The sequence below is a fragment of the Petromyzon marinus genome, unplaced genomic scaffold (genome assembly GCF_048934315.1).
Source record: "Petromyzon marinus isolate PM22_M1 ecotype Great Lakes invasive population unplaced genomic scaffold, UKy_Petmar_22M1.pri1.0 PM_G_Scaffold_95, whole genome shotgun sequence".
In the NCBI taxonomy this organism is placed as follows: Eukaryota; Metazoa; Chordata; class Hyperoartia; order Petromyzontiformes; family Petromyzontidae; genus Petromyzon; species Petromyzon marinus.
The window spans coordinates 615,001-635,552 of record NW_027423052.1 but is presented as its reverse complement, the minus strand read 5'-3'; the positions used below and the strand labels follow the sequence as shown (position 1 = coordinate 635,552).

Here is a 20,552-nt window from a genome sequence, read left to right as displayed (position 1 = left end):
TCGAGTTTAATAGATTGCCCATGGGTCTCCACTCGGCCCCAGCGACGTTCCAGAGGCTCATGGAGCTGGTCCTCGCTGGGCTCCAGTGGGACTCATGTCTCATTTATCTTGACGACGTCATCGTCTTTAGCCGCACGTTCGGCGAACACATCGAACGGTTGCGTGCTGTCTTCTTGAAAATGCGGGCCGCTAACTTGAAATTCAAGCCGCAGAAGTGTCACCTTCTGCGTGAGTCTGTGCGCTATCTGGGCCACATAGTTAGCTGCTCGGGCATCTCTACCGACCCTGAAAAAACCAAATGTGTTCAACATTGGCCGACCCCTACATCTGGGGGCGATGTTCGTAGTTTTATTGGTTTTGCGTCGTACTACCGCCGGTTTGTTGCTGGCTTCGCGACGATTGCCAAGCCGCTCCACGCCCTTACGTCAAAAGGGGTGGTGTTTCATTGGGGGGACGCAGAACAGGCTGAGTTCGACTCCTTGCGGAATGCGCTCGTGACGGCACCATCCCTTGCGTACCCCGATTTTTCCGTGCCATTCGTGTTGGACACCGACGCTAGCAATACGGGGGTTGGGGGTGTTCTGTCCCAAAAAGTTGATGGCATTGAAAGGGTTGTTGCCTATGGTAGCAGAGTCTTGTCTCTTGCTGAACAAAGATACTGTGTAACCAGACGTGAGCTGCTGGCCATTGTTTTTTTTCTTCTTCTTTGGTTCTTTCGGTAAAGTCACGTAGAATGAGAATAAAATAATAAATTGATAAAATAAAATAACACAATAATATTCTCACGACGTTTCGGCCACAACACAAGCGGCCTTCATCAGGTGAAGGGACGAGACTGTCTGATAGGACAGCGCTGGAGTGAAAGAGCCACGTTCAGATCATGACCTTTAAGCTGTGTGAGAGGAAACAAAGCGCCTTGACAAAGGAATTAGCATATAATTTAGCATTGAAATGGCTGAGTGATTAGCTTGTGACTGGTCACAGAAATAGCTATGTTAAAAGTTAAAGCATACACATCCGCAGAGGCACCCCTTGATAAAGGAATTAGCATAGAATTTAGCTGATATACTGCGACCTTTCACTGGAAAAACCACCTCTGCGGTACTAAATTCTACTCACCTGGTATCGACAATCAAAGGCATTTCCCTGTCCCCAGACGACCTGCTTGTCAGTTTTGATGTGGTGTCCTTGTTCACCAAAGTCCCGGTACCTGACACCATCGCTATCATTGAAGACCTGGTTCATCAAGGACTGCATACTGATGTACCCCCCCTGGTGAGACATTGCTTAACCAACACATACTTCACCTGGAATGGAACTTTCTACAAACAAACTGAGGGCACCACAATGGGCTCCCCCCTATCTCCGGTTGTAGCCAACGTATTCATGGAAAAATTTGAAACTGACGCCATCCAGACTGCCACTCTACGCCCGACCTTATGGAAGAGGTACGTTGATGACACCTTTGTCATCTGGCCACATGGCCAGCCTGCTCTAGACCAATTCCGCGACCACATCAATTCCATACACCCAGCCATCAGATTGACCATGGAGGTCGAAAAAGATGGCAAACTACCCTTTTTGGATGTCTTAATTAAAAGGAGACATGATGGTTCAATGAGCCACTCTGTCTACAGGAAAGTTACCCATACAGATGCTTACTTGAAACCGGATTCCCACCACCATCCATCCCAGAAGAACTCCCTCATCAAGACTCTATACCATAGAGCCCAATGCATTTTCGACCAGGAACACATTACCAGTGAACTCAAGCACGTACACCAGGCTCTCAGGGCTAATGGTTACTCCGACTACACAATCCGCAAAGCCATCACTCCAGTCATGAAGAAGGATCCTCTTGTGGAGCCACTCAAAACCATCACCTTACCCTACATTGCAGGGGTCACTAAAAAGATCTCCAAAATCCTGAATAAACACAAGATCCAGGTCCGATTCAACACAGTACATAAAATCCGTGATTTAGTTCCATCTGTTAAAGATGCTGTTCCAGACATACAGTACCCAGGCGTTTACAAACTAAAGTGCCTCTGTGGTAGTAGCTACATTGGAGAACCCAAACGACATATCTCGGACCGCATCCGCGAACATAAAGCAGACTTGAAACACGGTAGGACGAACTCCTCTGCCGTGGCAGATCACTGTTATAATTCAGTGGGCTCACATGACATTGACTTCTCCAAGACGGAGGTTCTTTGCAAACCAACCGGCTACCATGAGAGATTCGTTCATGAGGCCATTCACATATACAAGCACAGAGACAATATCAACCGAGAAGATGGATTCTGGCTTAGTGACCATTGGAAAGATGTTTTAAACCATTTCTGTTCTTAATTAATTGTATTTTACGATGACCTTCAGACCGCAGCTCTTTCGCCAGCATTGACTCTTAATACCTCTCACACCACGGTTAATGGTATGGTTTACAACATGGAGTATAATAGCGCCTCGCAGCTGTCTCTCTCCCCCTCTGTTCCGACCATGGATGAGCTCGTCCATCTGAACGGGGCCCGTAGCTATCCGTGGTGCTAAAGTTGAGGGTAAGAATCCACCCATTTTTTTTCGCCATATAGCATTGTGATATATAACGACTTATTGTTGGTAGCTTAGCTGATTGGAGAATATAGAGTTTATTGATAACATTAAGGTAATTTATATTTTAGTTTTTTATTGGTTCACTATATAGTACTGTGAATAGCTCAGATGTGTAGGCCTTGACTTCAACATAGTCATTTCTGTGACCAGTCACTAGCTAATCACTCAGTTATTTCAATGCTAAATTCGCCTAGTTATTTCAATGCTAAATTCTCCTGTTTGATTTGTACTAAGTGCCTCGGTGAATGTGTATGCTCTGACTTTAACGTAGCTATTTCTGTGACCAGTTACAAGCAAATCACTCAGCTATTTCAATGCTAAATTCTATGCGAATTCCTTTGTCAAGGGGTGCCTCTGCGGATGTGTATGCTTTAACTTTGCTATTTCAATGCTAAATTCTATGCTAATTCCTTTATCAAGGGGTGCCTCTGCGGATATGTATGCTTTAACTTTTAACATAGCTATTTCTGTGACCAGTCACAAGCTAATCACTCAGCCATTTCAATGCTAAATTATATGCTAATTCCTTTGTCAAGGCGCTTTGTTTCCTCTCACACAGCTTAAAGATCGTGATCTGAACGTGGCTCTTTCACTCCAGCGCTGTCCTACCAGACAGTCTCGTCCCTTCACCTGATGAAGGCCGCTTGTGTTGTGGCCGAAACGTCTTGAGAATATATTATTGTGTTATTTTATTTTATCAATTTATTATTTTATTCTCATTCTACGTGACTTTACCAAAAGAACCAAAGAAGATGAATCATTGCAGTCACGAAATTTTTAAATTGAAATTGTTTTTTTTATTCAGCAATGCAGGCCATACCTGTATGGTCAGCATTTTACCGTGCGATCTGATCATTCGGCTTTACAGTACACTCTGCGGGTTGACCAACCGTCCGGGCAGCTTTCTCGGTGGCTCGAAGTCCTTCAGGACTACGATTTCAATGTCACTTACCGTAGGGGTGCACAACACACGAATGCCGATGCGTTGTCTCGCCTTCCGCCGGCTCAAAAATGTGCGTGTTTTTTGGGCTCGGGCCGTTGTAAGCCGCCACTGCCTGCGCAGGTCGCGCCTCTCACAGCGGTGTCAGCCGCACTTCTCACCGCCTCAGCGCCGATGTTGGATCATGCAGATCCAATGGCCAGTGACGATTTGCTGGGGCTAACTTTGGCCGAATGGAGTCGGCACCAGAGCGAGGACATGTCGTTATTGAGGTTGCGTCGCCACGCGAATAATGCGGTTCCAAGACAGGGCAAATTTTATTCATTTGTCATGAAGCACGGCTTGTTGATGCATTGGGATGCTGACTCGTGTCAACATCAAATCGTCGTGCCATCCGCCTTGCGATGCAAGGCCGTATGGGCGGCGCATGAGCGTTTATTGCACCTGGGTGTTCATAAGACCATTGGGTTGTTGCGGTTGCAATTTTTCTGGCCGGGCATGCTGCGCGACGTCACTGACATTTTGCTGGGATGCACCCATTGTGCGCAACGTAAACCGCTGGCTAAACTGGCATGTCCACCCCTGCAACCCATTTCGGTCTCTCGTATAAATGAGTTGGTGGCTCTCGATATTTTGGGCCCTTTTCCTACTACGCCACGAGGTAATAAGTACCTTCTGGTTGGGGTAGAGTAATTTACACGGTGGCCTATGGCCTGGGCCCTCCCCAACCAGTCGGCGGCGGCCGTTGTGGACGCCTTTGTTCAGGGCTACGTCCTGGACAAGGGCGCACCAGAACGGTTGCTGACCGATCAGGGAAGACATTTTTCGGGAGCCTTGCTGAATGATGTGTGCCGCCTGTTGGGCACTAAGAAAGTGCGCACTTCGCCCTACCATCCCCAGACCGACGGCATGGTGGAGCGCCTTCATAGAACTCTCACCGCTATGTTATGCCATCAGGTCGATGAATCCCACCTCGATTGGGACTTGCAGGTTCCGGGGGTCCTCGCCGCATACCGTATGGCACCTCACGCGGCGACGGGATTTTCCCCGTTCTTTCTTTCTTTCCCGCCGACGTTCGGCTGGAAATCGAACAGCCACCGCAAAAGTCAAAGCTCGTTGACCACTTGCGATTCAACCTCCGTAAGTTGGCCGAGGCACGGGAGGCCACCATTGAAAATTCGGCTTCCTGCCAACGGGCGAATTTGCGACTGCAGGACCCTCGGTCGTACACGCATCGGTGTGTTGCAGCCGGGACGGCTGGAGCTTCCGAAGGAGGGGGTGATGTAGAGGTGTTAACTACGTGCTGTTGCGTAACCTGCATTGCCACCAGGGCAGTGCAGCATTACCCCTGGGTACAACGGTTGGGGTTAGTCGAGGTGAAACGGATCGTGGCCAGGGTTTGGTGCGAACCAATCAGACGGTTCCACGTGGGAATGTATGATTGGTTCTACCTGGCCACGAAGGGGTATAAGACGGGTGACCCAACGGACCTGGGGGAGTTCTCTCCCTGCACGAAGATAGAAGACTGGGCTGAAGCCTAGCTAGGACCCTGGACCAGCCTTTCAGCCCTTCTAAGGGCTAAGGCTCGGCATACCCAGTGGTCAGGACCCACCGGGCCAGCGGTGGGTCAGATAGCCTCCCCTAGGTCCTAGCCGGAGGACTAGGCTAGCGGTAGACGTGTGAGTCCCGCCAGGTCCGGAGGCTGTACCTCCCTAGGGTATCGGGTGAGGGGACCGAATATCCCTCTGTGTGTGTTAAGCGTTGTATAAGGAAATAATACAATAAACAGAGTGTGCCTCCTAAAGAAGTCTGCTCGTCCTTACAACACTACACATACATATTGTGCTAATTTGTGGCTTACCATTTAAATACACAAAGGTTGCCGAGAGGTTGGTGGATTTTGCACGTTAACTTTATTAAACAAAACTACAAAATCTAAACGTGTTGGTTTGTGATGTTTCAAATACTTGTTCATTACCAATGTCCTCAACACTTAATACAACTCTGCAGTACAACTTGAGATGCCTTGCACCAGCTCACCCAAGTGGCACCATGTGAATGAACGCAGCATCACTGGTCACTAAGTGGGCATTAGCGATGTGAGGGGGGGGGGTGGCAGCAATGGTGCTTTGTCATTTCCCAATTCGCGAGCAATGATGCAGAAATGAAGAGCACACTGCACAGAACAAAAAACGCACAGGCACTGATGCTGGTTCATATACACTTTATTGTGATCTCCCTGGTGTGCTAGGACGGTGGTGTGAGCAGTGTGGGAAGGGTCCCTCGCTGGTCCTTCAGCTCACGCAGGCGGCGGATGGCAGACCTCACTGTGACAGCCGAGGTCGTGCTGAAGGAGGAACGGGCGGTTACACACATTGGGTGACATCGTAATAAACACTTCTAAACCTTCATCCTAATAATACACACCTTGGTCATTTTCAAAATAATTACCTTTGAAAATATTACAGAAAACGATAAGGAACGGTAAAAGCAGCTTAGGCTTTGGCTCAACATAGCGTGCAAGACGTACTTGTAGGTCCATGCACCTCCTGCCACGGTCTTCGTGCACGAGCCGCAGTGCCAGATGCCCACCACCCTCCTCTTCATCTTGGTCTGGCTTTCACAAGGACAACACGAGCACCACAGGTACACTGAGCGGAAATCACCGGTCAAGGCACACAGTTAACAAGCGTGAGCACAACACGTGTGCGTGTACTAAAACACGAGGACCCCAATTTGTTAAGGACAACACGAGGGCAATTTATGGGAATTGTGGATGTAAATCTTCACTGGTAGTGCATTTATCATGAGCAACCACGGCAAATTGGTAGGGCAGAGGAAGCAATGGGAGTTGTGTCTAGCAAATGAGAATGTCTAGAAGAGTGTTTAATGAACAGTGATCGGTGTACACAGGCGACAAAACCCTGGGTTAGTCACGTGTAACGTCTGAAATTAAAATTGAAAGAAGCCATATCCCATTTACCCAGACAGAAACAGCCACTGCCACTCCTTGGGGTAACGACGTTTAACTTTTTATCGGTCCTTTAAAGTCTTGCTTTATTAGCCGATGACCTGTTATTGTAGTCGGTTTAAGGGTCGAGGCAGTCGTACCTGAGACTGCTTTTTCTGCCCTGCAACTCCAAGGACAGTAGTCCAGGCCCAATTTTATTCGCAAAAAAACCTATTGAGGCAACCATTGTCGGTGACGACCACCACCCAATTGCAATCTTGACCTTTGCAGGCTGGCACTCACAACTTGACCCAACCAGCGCGAGCCACCGGATAATGCCCAGACGTGCCCCTTTTGCCACGTGGGTTGGCGCCCCTCACCTTGCCGCAGAAGGAGCACGTGTACTTGGCGTGCTGGCTGATCTAGATTTTCTTCACCATCTTACGCAGGGACGCGCCGTACCGCGTGCCATACTTGCCCACAATGCCAACCTTCTTCGTGCGCTTTGCCTAACGGAGAAAGAGAGCCGAAAGCAAAGACCACACAAAACGTCATTTTCCTGGACACGCAGCGTTTTATATCCGCTCAGATGCTTCGCACCAAGGTCACATTACGACAGACTTCCCAAACAAAACAATACTCAAGTTTATATTTTACTCGCCCTTATAAGAACAATTGCCACCCATAAGTCTACAATTACCTATGGCACGCTTTCAGCACGAAGAGGTTGGGCAAAATCGAATAGGTCGCAGTAGACAAAGGCTAAAGGATAGTTTAACGAACCACACCACCAGAACGGTTTACGTACAACAGTAAACATTAAGGTCTGGTGGCGTGGAATACCCTACACATCGGCAATTTACTGCATTGCAGATTAAACATTCAGTTTAACACGTAGGCTTTCGCGACCACTATCATCCATAGTAGAGTGTTTTGGGTTAGATGGCGTAAATATATAAAAGTGTCGATAAAACCCGCCACCACCCGACACAGCCAACTAGTAAGGGTTGTCACGTAAACTGAACATGCCAATTCGTTACTAGTACAGCACTAGTGTATTGTATAGTGTAGTGTATTGTGTAGTATACTAGTACAGCACATCAGTGTTGGAGAGCCAAGCCACAACATTTACAATCTGAGTACGACGTTTCGCCAGTAATTACACCTAGCTTCATCAGGTGACAGCCAGATTTGTGCCGTACTAGTAACGAATTGGCATGTTCTGACGTGACAAACCTTACTAATCGGCCGGTGGCAGGTTTAACGATACATTTGCATATTTACGCGATCTAATCCAAGAAGACCTGTACGGAGATTAAACATTGTCAACACTCGGGAAATTATTTAAATCCGCACAAAAACGTTAAATATATTATTCAGATGCCTGGTCTCGTGTGTTGAGCCATGTGCACATAAAACCAATCAAGAACCCAGGGAGGAATATTTTTGAAGGGAAACCTGCAGCAACTCTCCAAGCAGGTTTGGGACGCCAACAGTCCTCAGGTCAATCCACTGCTGGATGAGAGAATGACCGCGCCAACACGCACGTCTCGTGCTGCTGCTACTCTCCCACACCAAGTTGGAAGGTGTCGAGGCATCACAAGCACCGTACAAGGGTAGTACTACTGCACTGATCCCCAACCGAGTCCCGCGGCCTATATGATGCTTATGGCGTTTTCTGTCCACAGCTGCTGGACACGCGGTTTCTTAAGACGCCATCACTTGCGGTGCAACCTGCAGCCAAACCGGCTACTTGCGCGAGCTCGGTGGCGGGTTGAATACATGATCGTCCAACCGATGAAATAGATCGACACCGTGGCCGTCTAAGCCACACACGCAACCCAGCGAAGGCGTCTGTCACCATCAATCGTTTCGCCGCGCAACACAAACAGGCGAGTCGCAAGGTCATTAAAAAGAGGCAGACTGCTTTCATCTAACAGTGGATAGACCACGGCAAAAACAACGCACATATAAAACTCGCACCAATGAATAACGCAGCGCGGAACGTAATCGGTAACTAAACAGCGTGTAACTATAACGAGTATAACTATTTATCAACGCGTCCATTGGACCACAGGCGAAGCCTCAACAAGTTGACGTTCAATGGCCGCGAAGCCAGGGGGCCTGCCGCCCTCGAATCTAAGCCAACACCGAAGTCGCTAAAACCAGGACACTCCGACAATAAATAGCTGCACACAGTCACGAAGCAAGGCGGCGGCGACATTCTGAGCACGCGAGTTCCCGCGAGGAGAGCTCCATGGCCGAGGATGAACGCGGATCGCGACGTAGAAACCCACCATGGCGGGCGGCTGTGGCGGAAAGAAGGGAGTCCTCACTGCGCATGCGCGACTAGGGGCTCCTGCCCCGTGACGTCATCACGCGAGCATGACCGCTAGTGTATCGCAAGATGACGTCATCACGCGAAGCAATATTATTCACGTGTCGAAGTCACTCGCGAGCTCAAACGTGATGACCTCATCAAAGTGTGCTCCAGCTCCAACGTAACAAATACTTTTGAGATTCCGCGTTCGCAGTGGTGCACAAACAGCAATAAAACGCGGCACATTCGTCAATAACTTGGAGAACTAAAAAAAACATAATAGGCGACGTTTCGAACAAAGGCCCTTCTTCACAGCACACGCAGAGACTCATAGACTCAGCACACAGAGACCCATAGACTCACCACACAGAGATACATAGACTCATCACACAGAGACTCAGACTCAGCACACAGAGACCCATAGACTTACCAGATACACACTGTGACACACACAGTGTGTGTGTTACAGTGTGTATGTCACACAGTGTGTTACAGTGACACAGTGTTACACAGTGTGACACAGTGACACAGTATGACAGTGTGTCACACAGTGTCACACTGTGTGTTACAGTGTTACAGTGTAAGTGTTACACAGTGACACACAGTGTGTCACAGTGTAACACTGTAACACTGTGACACAGTGTGACACAGTGTGACACACAGTGACACACAGTGACACTGTGATGAACCCAGTCAGAGCGAAGGACCCCAATTAATGATGAACCCAGCCAGAGAGAAGGACCCCAATTAATGATGAACCCAGCCAGAGAGAAGGACCACAATTAATGATGAACCCAGCCAGAGAGAAGGACCACAATTAATGATGAACCCAGCCAGAGAGAAGGACCACAATTAATGATGAACCCAGCCAGAGCGAAGGACCACAATTAATGATGAACCCAGCCAGAAGAGACGCTCAGTGAAGGTTTGCCAAGGCGTTCACCTCCCCTCCCTCCCCCCTCCATCCAACACCACTCCCTCCACACGTAGACGGACGAGAGGGGGATAAGATGGGGAAGAGTCTCTACACCATAGAGCTCGATGTATCATCCAACCATCATCACCTAGCCAGCGTGCTGATCTTAAAGGTGCATTGAAAAATGTGATACTCCGACCGATGCTTCTGTTGTTGTGGAGTAACTCATGAAGCCAGCTATGGCTCTAGGATTTGGTGTTACATGTTATTTATGTAGTTTATTGTACAAATTCGGTCACAGTCCCTGTGATCACTGTTACGTTGCAATAATGGCTTTATTTTTTGGTGATTTGGAAAACGTTTTTTGGTTTGGACATGTTTGTTTTGTTGTAGTACGGAGTTAGACTGATGGCCTTAATCTAAGTTTTCTTGTGGTTGTTGTTTGACTTGCATCCCACTGGGATTTTTTGCACACAGCGTTGGTGCACGGTGCTTTTTTCAGGAATATTTTGCTGTTTTTTTCCTGGATTTTCTGTTTGCACAGTCACACATAGTCACTTTAAGATTTTATTTCGATTTAAAGCTTTTGTGACTGCAAGGATTCATCTTCTTTGGTTCTTTCGGTAAAGTCACCACGTAGAATGAGAATAAAATAATAAATTGATAAAATAAAATAACACAATAATATTGAGAATATTATTATTGAGAATATTATTGTGTTATTTTATTTTATCAATTTATTATTTTATTATCATTCTACGTGACTTTACCGAAAGAACCAAAGAAGATGAATCACTTTAAGATGTTTTCTTGTTCGTATTTTAGTTTTTTTTGTTTGTTGTGGTTGCACCCGATTCAAGAGCCGAATGGCTCACAGGGCTATACCAAAATAAAGAAACTGAAAAACTGAAACACTTGCACCAAGCTCTCAAGACGAATGGATATTCGGACCACACAATCCGTAAAGCTATCACCCCAACCGTTGGGAAAGAACCATCTGAGGACCCAATCAAAACCATCACCTTGTCATACATTAGCAGGGGTCATCAAAAATACTTCTAAAATCCTGAGCAAACACACAAGATCCAGGCTCGATTTAACAGTGCGTAAAATCCGTGAGCTAATCCCATCTGCGAAGGATGTTGATCCCTGACGTGCAATACCCCGGCGTCTACAAACACAAACTGTGTCTGCGGCAGCAGTTACATTGGGGAAACTAAGCGACACTTATTCTTAGCTCTTTCGCTAAAGTCACGTTGAAGGGAAACAATAAAATAATAAAATATATGAAACAATCAAAATTCTCACGTTTCGACCATAACACAAACGACCACGTGAACTGGTCGAAACGTCGTGAGAATTTTTATTGTTTTATATATATATTTTATTATTTTATTGTTTCCCTTCGACGTGACTTTACCGAAAGAGCTAAGAATTGAATTACTGCAGTCACGAAAGCTTTAAATCTAAATTTAAGCGACACTTCTCGGGCCGTGTTCGTGAGCAGAAGGCGGATTTGAAACACGGAAGGATCAACACCTCGGCCGTGGCTGATCATTGTTTTAATGCGGTTGGCTCACGCGAAATAGATTTCTCTAAGACGAAGTTACTTTGTAAGCCCACTGGCTATCAGCAAAAATTCGTTATTGAGGCCATCCACAGACACAATTTGAACCGAGAGGATGGGTACAGACTCAGCAATCATTGGAAGGACGTCATGGACCAGTTTGTCGTAACTGGCTGTGATGTGTCCATCCTGTCACCTCCCAATGTTCGTTTTATTTTACTAAAGATGGGACCATCAATTCCAGTTCCCGCGGTGTCGCCCTGTGCATTGGGCCCACCGCAAGTTGTTAATTTCTCCACGGCTCGTGCGTCCACCCTTCTCTCGATTCTCCCAGTTCACGTGAACATCACCGCAAGTTGTTAATTTCTTCACCCTTCTGTCGATTCTCCCAGTTCACGTGAACATCTCCGCTTGTGATCCACGACGCTGGAGCTGCGCCCGTTTTAATCCTTTAAAACAGCTTCTTCTTCTTTGCCTTTAGCGATCGCCCCACTTCTTCCCCTCCTGATGACGGTCGCCTGCGTTGCGATCGAGACGTCGTAGTTTTCTTTGTTTATTTGATTATTTCTGAACATATCCCACGTGACTTTATAGAAAGTCCCCCAAAGAATATGAATTCCTGCACTCGCGAAAGCTTTAAGTCAACAACAAGTTGTAGTGACGCAGTTGGGGAGTCGGCAATACTTGTAGGGGCTTCTTTATTCAGCAACAACAACAACAAGTCGTAGTGACGTAGAGCAACAACAACAAGTTGTAGTGACGTAGAGCAACAACAACAAGTTGTAGTGACGTAGAGCAACAACAACAAGTTGTAGTGACGGAGAGCAACAACAACAACAACGTGAACACCGCCGCCCTACGTGGGCGGACGCACTTTGACCCTCACCACAAGTAGTGGCACCGTCTGTTGCTCAGTAAGAGCAGTCGCCAGCGCCGTCTCACTAGGTGGTGAAGACGACGACGATGATGATGACGACGATGATGATGATGACGACGATGATGATGACGACGATGACGACGACGATGATGATGACGACGATGACGACGACGATGATGACGACGATGACGACGATGATGACAATGACGACGATGATGACAATGACGACGATGATGACGACGATGACAATGACGACGATGATAATGACGACGATGACAATGACGACGATGACGAACTTGAACAGCCACGACGGAGGATTCCAGACATCACGTGGTGCACCACGTGATGTCTCACGTGGTGCACCACGTGATGCACCTAAGTTACCCTCTTCCATCAGCAGGCGGCGCTGTGCCCCTACAATAACATCAACAACAATAACATCAACAACAATAATATCAACAATAACATCAACAATAACATCAACACAGTGCTATGCCCCTACAATAACAACAATAACATCAACAACAACATCAACACGGTGCTATGCCCCTACAATAACATCAACAATAACATCAACATCATGACGGTGGTGGCTGCGGCAGCGGCGGCCTTGCACGCGCTGCACACACACGGAGCCTGAGGTCTCGCCAGCGGTGTGAGACTGAGGGAGCGGTGTGAGACTGAGGGAGCAGAGAGAGAAACATCAACCAGGGGCTGTCCCCAACAGACTCCACCTATTCCTCTTATTATTACTCCTCCTCCTACACTTCTTACACCTCCTCCTACACCTCCACCTCTACCTCCTCCACCTCCTCCTCCACTGAGACCTCCTCCACCTACTCCTCCACTGAGACCACCTCCTCCACCTCCACTGAGACCTCCTCCACCTCCTCCACTGAGACCTCCTCCACCTCCACTGAGACCTCCTCCACCTCCTCCACTGAGACCTCCTCCACCTCCACTGAGACCTCCTCCACTGAGACCTCCTCCAACTCCTCCACTTAGACCTCCTCCACCTCCTCCACTGAGACCTCCTCCACTGAGACCTCCTCCACCTCCACTGAGACCTCCTCCACCTCCACTTAGACCTACTCCAACTCCTCCACTGAGACCTCCTCCACCTCCACTGAGACCTCCTCCACCACCTCCACTGAGACCTCCTCCACCTCCTCCTCCACTGAGACCTCCTCCACTGAGACCTCCACCACCTCCTCCACTGAGACCTCCTCCATTGAGACCTCCTCCACCTCCTCCAACTCCACGTGCTGCTCCATCATCCCCACGGTGCATCCTTGCCACCATCACCACCATCATCACTACCGCCACCACCATCATCATCACTACCATCGCCACCACCATCATCATCATCCTTTCCACCATCACCATCGTCATCATCGTCGCCACCATCACCACCATCCTCACCATCATCACCATCACCATCGTCGCCACCATCACCATCGTCGCCATCATCATCCTTGCCACCATCACCACCATCATCATCTTCACCATTATCACCATCCTTGCCACCATCACCATCGCCATCATCGTCGCCACCATCACCATCGTCGCCACCACCATCATCACCATCGCGACCACCATCAGCATCGTCGCCACCACCACCATCATCACCACCATCACCATCGTCGCCACCACCATCACCACCACCATCACCATCATCATCATCGCCACCACCATCACCATCACCACCACCACCACCATCACCACCATCACCACCAACATCACCACCATCACCACCACCATTACCACCATCACCACCACCATCACCACCATCACCACCATCACCATCGTCACCACCATCACCACCATCATCACCACCACCACCACCACCATCACCACCATCACCAACATCACCATCACCACCATCACCACCATCACCACCACCATCACCACCATCACCACCATCACTATCACCACCACTACCACCACCATCACCACCACCACCATCACCACCACCACCATCACCACCACCATCACCACCATCACCACCACCATCACCACCACCATCACCACCACCACCACCATCACCACCACCATCACCACCATCACCAACATCACCACCACCATCACCATCACCACCACCACCATCACCACCATCACCACCACCATCACCACCACCACCACCATCACCATCATCACCACCATCACCACCACCATCACCACCACCATCACCACCATCACCACCACCATCACTACCATCACCACCACCATCACCACCACCATCACCACCACCATCACCACCATAACCACCACCATCACCACCACCATCACCACCACCATCACCACCACCATCACCACCATCACCACCATCACCAACATCACCACCACCACCATCACCAACATCACCACCATCACCACCACCATCACCACCATCACCACCACCACCACCATCACCACCACCATCACCACCATCACCACCATCACCACCACCATAACCACCATCACCACCATCACCACCACCACCATCACCACCATAACCACCACCACCATCACCACCACCATCACCACCATCACCGTCGTAGTTGTCATCAAGGCGACCCCCGGCCAGCAGGCTGCTGTCCAAGTCACTGTAAGAAGTGAGGACAGTGAGCGAGGAGTCAGACTCCGTACTGGGGCTCAGCCACTTGGGGAAGATATCCAAGTGACATTTCTCTGACAGATCGATTGCGATTTGATTTGCGATAAAAAATACATTGAGTCAAGCTCCGATTCAATATTCACTGTGTAATCGATGTAAAACACGTGATGGAGTCATTGCCACGTGATACCACCACAATATGAGCTGCTCTGGATATATTCTAATGCAAGAATGAGAACTTGAATTGCTTCCAGCGTGTATTTATTAAAATGTTCTAATTGAAATAGAACATCATTGGAAACCTCATTTGCCAGTAACAAAATACGATGATTGGTTTTTTACCCTTTTATCTGGCAACAAAACTGACACCTTTTTTACAAGTAGTCATGTTTACATTGACCACAATACCTGCGGTCGGAACGCAAACACAAAACAACTCTGATAATGTAAAAAGGGTAAAAAACCCATCATCATATTTTGTTACTGGCAAATGAGGTTTCCAATGGTGCAAATGCTTTACCCCGAGCTCTCATACTCTGATGGTGCATTGTCTTTGAGTTGTGCGCCTTTTGGCGTCTTCTGGTCCAACACCAACGTGAGACGAGGCTCTAAAGAAAGCCGTCTCGGGTGTGGACCAATCAATTTCAAGGACAGTGCCAATACATTATCAGAGTTGTTGTTTTGTGTTTGCGTTCCGACCGCAGGTATTGTGGTCAATGTCAACATGACTCCTTGTAAAAAATGTGTCACTTTTGTTTCCAGATAAAAGGGTAAAAAAACAATTATGAAATAGAACAATCAAACATAGAACAATTGTTAAGTGAAATAAATAAAGACACGCACAGAATCACAGCCTTTGCGATTTGCTCATCGCATTGTTCAAATTGCGATTTCGATTTCAGATCGATTCATCGTTCATCCCTTCTACATACCTGGTGGTGGTGGTGATGGTGGTGGTGATGGTGGTGGTGATGGTGGTGGTGATGGTGGTGATGGTGGCGGTGGTGATGGTGATGGTGGTGATCGTGGTGATGGTGGTGATGGTGGTGGTGGTGATGGTGGTGGTGATGATGGTGGTGATGGTGATGGTGGTGATGGTGGTGGTGATGGTGGTGGTGGTGATGGTGGTGGTGGTGATGGTGATGGTGGTGATGGTGGTGATGGTGGTAGTGGTGGTGATGGTGGTGATGGTGGTGATGGTGGTGGTAGTGGTGGTGATGGTGGTAGTGGTGGTGATGGTGGTGATGGTGATGATGGTGGTGATGGTGGTGGTGATGGTGGTGATGGTGGTGGTGATGGTGATGGTGGTGGTGATGGTGGTGATGGTGGTGGTGATGGTGGTGGTGATGGTGGTGATGGTGGTGGTGATGGTGGTGGTGGTGATGGTGGTGGTGGTGATGGTGGTTGTGGTGGTGATGGTGGTGGTGATGGTGGTGATGGTGGTGGTGAAGGCGGTGGTGGTGGTGATGGTGGTGACGGTGGTGGTGGTGATGGTGGTGGTGATGGTGGTAGTGGTGGTGATGGTGGTGGTGATGATAGTGGCGATGGTGGTGGTGATGGTGATGATGGTGGTGGTGATGATGGTGTTGATGGTGGTGATGGTGGTGATGGTGGTGGTGATGGTGGTGGTGGTGATGGTGGTGGTGATGGTGGTGATGGTGGTGGTGGTGGCGGTGGTGGTGGTGATGGTGGTGATGGTGGTGGTGGTGGTGATGGTGATGGTGGTAGTGGTGGTGATGGTGGTGGTTGTGATGATGATAGTGGTGATGGTGGTGGTGATGGTGATGATGGTGGTGGTGATGGTGATGATGGTGGTGGTGGTGGTGATGGTGGTGATGGTGGTGGTGGTGATGGTGGTGATGGTGGTGGTGATGGTGGTGGTGGTGATGGTGGAGGTGATGGTGGTGATGGTGGTGATGGTGGTGGTGATGGTGGTGGTGGTGATGGTGGTGGTGGTGGTGATGGTGGTGGTGATGGTGGTGATGGTGGTGGTGATGGTGGTGGTGATGGTGATGGTGGTGGTGATGGTGGTGATGGTGATGGTGGTGATGGTGGTGGTGATGGTGGTGATGGTGGTGGTGGTGGTGATGGTGGTGGTGGTGGTGGTGGTGATGATGGTGGTGGTGATGGTGGTGGTGATGGTGGTGGTGATGGTGGTGGTGGTGATGGTGGTGGTGATGGTGGTGGTGGTGGTGATGGTGGTGATGGTGATGGTGGTGATGGTGATGGTTACCTGCACACGACATTGACACCATCAGTCATCTGCAGCTTCTCGTGGTCCAGGCTCTGGGCGCCTCCTCCTCCTACAAACAACAACAACTTTACACTACACTATACACTACACTATACACTACTATACACTACTCTATACACTACACTATACACTACACTATACACTACTATACACTACACTATACACTACACTATACACTACACTATACACTACACTACACACTACACTATACACTACACTATACACTACACTATACACTACACTATACACTACTATACACTACACTATACACTACACTATACACTATACACTACACTATACACTATACAGTACGCTATACACTACACTATACACTACACTATACACTACTATACACTACACTATACACTACACTAAACACACTATACACTACTATACACTACACTATACACTACACTATACACTGCACTACACACTACACTATACACTACACTTTACACTACTATACACTACACTATACACTACACTATACACTGCACTACACACTACACTATACACTACACTTTACACTACTATACACTACACTACACTATACACTACACTTTACACTACACTATACACTACACTATACACTACACTATACACTACGCTATACACTACACCACACACTACACTATACACTACACTATACACTACTATACACTACACTATACACTAATATACACTACACACTACACTATACACTACTATACACTACACTATACACTACTATACACTACACTATACACTACACTTATACACTACACTATACTATACACTACACTATACACTACACTATACACTACTATACCTACACTATACACTACTATACACTACACTATACACTACACTATACACTACACTATACACTACACTATACAAATACACAACACACTACACTACACTATAAACTAGTAACTAATTGGCTGTGTCAGGTGGTGAAGGCTTTAATGACAAAGCGTTGAGATATTCACGCCATGTAACACAACAACGAGCCCTACTGTGGACACAACGGCAATGTTGTGTCCATACCGTAGCAGCGAGACCTCCCGCGTGCCCGGCGAGGCAGTTAACATCTCGGCAGACCGCCACCACCACCACCACCACCACCACGACCACCCCCATCATCACCACCACCACCACCACCCCCACCACCACCACCACCCCCACCGCCACCACCACCCCCACTGCCACCACCACCACCATCACCCCCACCACCACCACCATCACCACCACCACTACCCCCACCACCACCACCACCCCCACCACCCCCACCACCACCACCACCACCACCGCCCTCACCACCACCACCACCACCGCCGCTCACCGGGACGCTTGCCGGCGGCGCTCCAAATGCCCCACGCGGTGCCCAGCAGGAAGGGCGCCAGAAACGCCGCCGCCACCATCAGCGTCACCATCAGCGTCAACATCAAGCGCACGGAGGAGGTGGTGGTGGTGGTGGGGGTGGTGGTGGTGGTGGGGGTGGTGGTGGTGGGAGTGGGGGTGGTGGTGGGAGTGGTGGTGGTGTTGGTGGTGAGTGGGGGTGGTGGTGGTGGTGTTGGTGGTGTTGACTATGAGAGCGGGAAGACACGGGGAGATACGGGGAGTTACGGGGAGACAGAGAGAGACAGAAACACGGAGAGACAGAGACACAGACAGAGAGACAGAGAGACAGACAGAGAGACAGAGACACAGACAGAGAGACAGAGACACAGACAGACAAAAAGAGACAGAGACACAGACAGAGAGAGAGACAGAGGCAGACAGAGAGACAGAGACAGTCTGTGTATATCTGTGTGTGTGTGTCTGTGTGTATCTGTGTGTGTGTCTGTGTGTATCTGAGTGTGTCTGTGTCTATCTGTGTGTCTGTGTCTATCTGTGTGTCTCTGTGTCTGTGTGTATCTGTGTGTATCTGTGTGTGTGTGTCTGTGTATATCTGTGTGTGTGTCTGTGTGTGTCTGTGTGTCTGTGTCTGTGTATATCTGTGTGTGTGTCTGTGTGTGTCTGTGTGTCTGTGTCTGTGTATATCTGTGTGTGTGTCTGTGTGTGTCTGTGTCTGTGTATATCTGTGTGTGAGTCTGTGTATATCTGTGTGTGTATCTGTGTATATCTGTGTGTCTGTGTGTGTCTGTGTGTATCTGTGTGTGTGTGTATCTGTGTGTGTCTGTGTCTGCGTGTATCTGTGTGTGTGTGTCGGTATATATCTGTGTGTGTCTGTGTCTGTGTGTATCTGTGTGTGTCTGTGTGTATCTGTCTGTGTGTGTGTCTGTGTATATCTGTGTGTGTGTGTCTGTGTATATCTGTGTGTGTGTCTGTGTATATCTGTGTGTGTCTGTGTCTGTGTGTATCTGTGTGTGTACGTGTCTTGTAATTACCAACACGGTGTTCCGGCATCAGCGCATCCACACAACATCATGGATGCATGCCGGGTCCAAGCAAGAACATCTGCTGGACTACATAGTGACGGACCAGCGGATACGAGCCCATGTCCTTGACACCAGGACTTACCGTGGAGATGATCTGCCCTCTGACCATCGACTAGTCATCTGTAAGATGCGCCTGCCATTCTTCCACTCCGGTGGAGGGTGTACACCCAGGACCCCATTCCAACCTAAAGTGGCCTGGTCTCAGTTATCTGATGAAAGTTGCAAGCGAGAATTTCATCATCGCTTGCGGCTGGGATTGACAACGTCCCCGACTCCTCCTGATGTCGAGGGTAAATGGGCGAGGTTTAGGACTGTGACTCATGCAGCTGCAATGGCTGCTTTGGGTACGCGGTCCAGACCTCCCCAGAGACCCTGGCTGACAGAGGAGGTGTTCAGGATGGTTGAGAAAAAGCGACAGGCCCATTGTCATCGGCTACAGAATCCCACGTCAGAGAATGAGGAGGCTTACCGCAGCCTTCGCTCGGAGGTTCGGAAAGCCGTGAGGCGCTGCAAGGATGGGTGGTGGTCACGGGTTGCTGAGGAGATGGAGTCTGCCTCAGTGGCCCGTGATCACAAATCTCTATTTAACTCCATCAAAAAAGTAATCTGCAGTGCCACACCTATTACCATCATTAGGGGAAAAAACGATGACGCAATCTCCGACCCCCAGGAACAGGTTTGCAGATTTGCTGAGCATTTCTGTGAGGTCCTGGGGGAGGGAAAATCCCTCAGCCAGGAAAACATCGTGGCACAAAGTGAGGATGACCCTGCTGAGGCTGCGGTGCCTCAAGTATTGAAAGAAGTCACCCCCTGTGAGTGGCTGGCTGAGGTGCCATCTGTTGAGGAAGTACTGAAGGCGATCCGGAGTCTGAGACCAGGAAAGGCAGCGGGCAGAGATGATCTCCCAAGCGAAATGCTGAGGGAGGGCGGCGTTTGTGCACAGACTGCCCTATATGACATCGTAAGAACAGTCTGGACCACTGGACGGGTTCCGCAGGATTGGAAGGATGCCCTGGTGGTCCCCCTTTTTAAGAAGGGGGACCGCACAGACTGTAATAACTACAGGGGCATCTCACTCCTCAGTGTGCCGGGAAAG

The 20,552-nt window shown here is 48.8% G+C and overlaps 1 protein-coding gene and 1 pseudogene across 2 annotated transcripts in view; both read right to left on the bottom strand.

Annotated features, from left to right (window-relative positions):
• Positions 1-5,762: 5,762 nt before the first annotated feature.
• On the bottom strand, positions 5,763-13,457 carry LOC116937865 (large ribosomal subunit protein eL43-like; annotated as a pseudogene).
• Positions 13,458-14,682: 1,225 nt separating this feature from the next.
• LOC142922436 (uncharacterized) overlaps positions 14,683-20,552 on the bottom strand; it is a 16,463-nt gene continuing 10,593 nt past the window's right edge. For both annotated transcript variants that reach the window (XM_076063238.1, XM_076063239.1), the window contains exons 8-10: positions 18,358-18,601; positions 17,013-17,082; positions 14,683-14,768 (exon numbers count right to left, since the gene is read on the bottom strand). In XM_076063238.1, the coding sequence (XP_075919353.1) occupies positions 17,034-17,082; positions 18,358-18,601 (293 nt within the window). In that variant the 3' untranslated portion in view covers positions 14,683-14,768; positions 17,013-17,033. The remainder of the gene's footprint in view (positions 14,769-17,012; positions 17,083-18,357; positions 18,602-20,552) is intronic.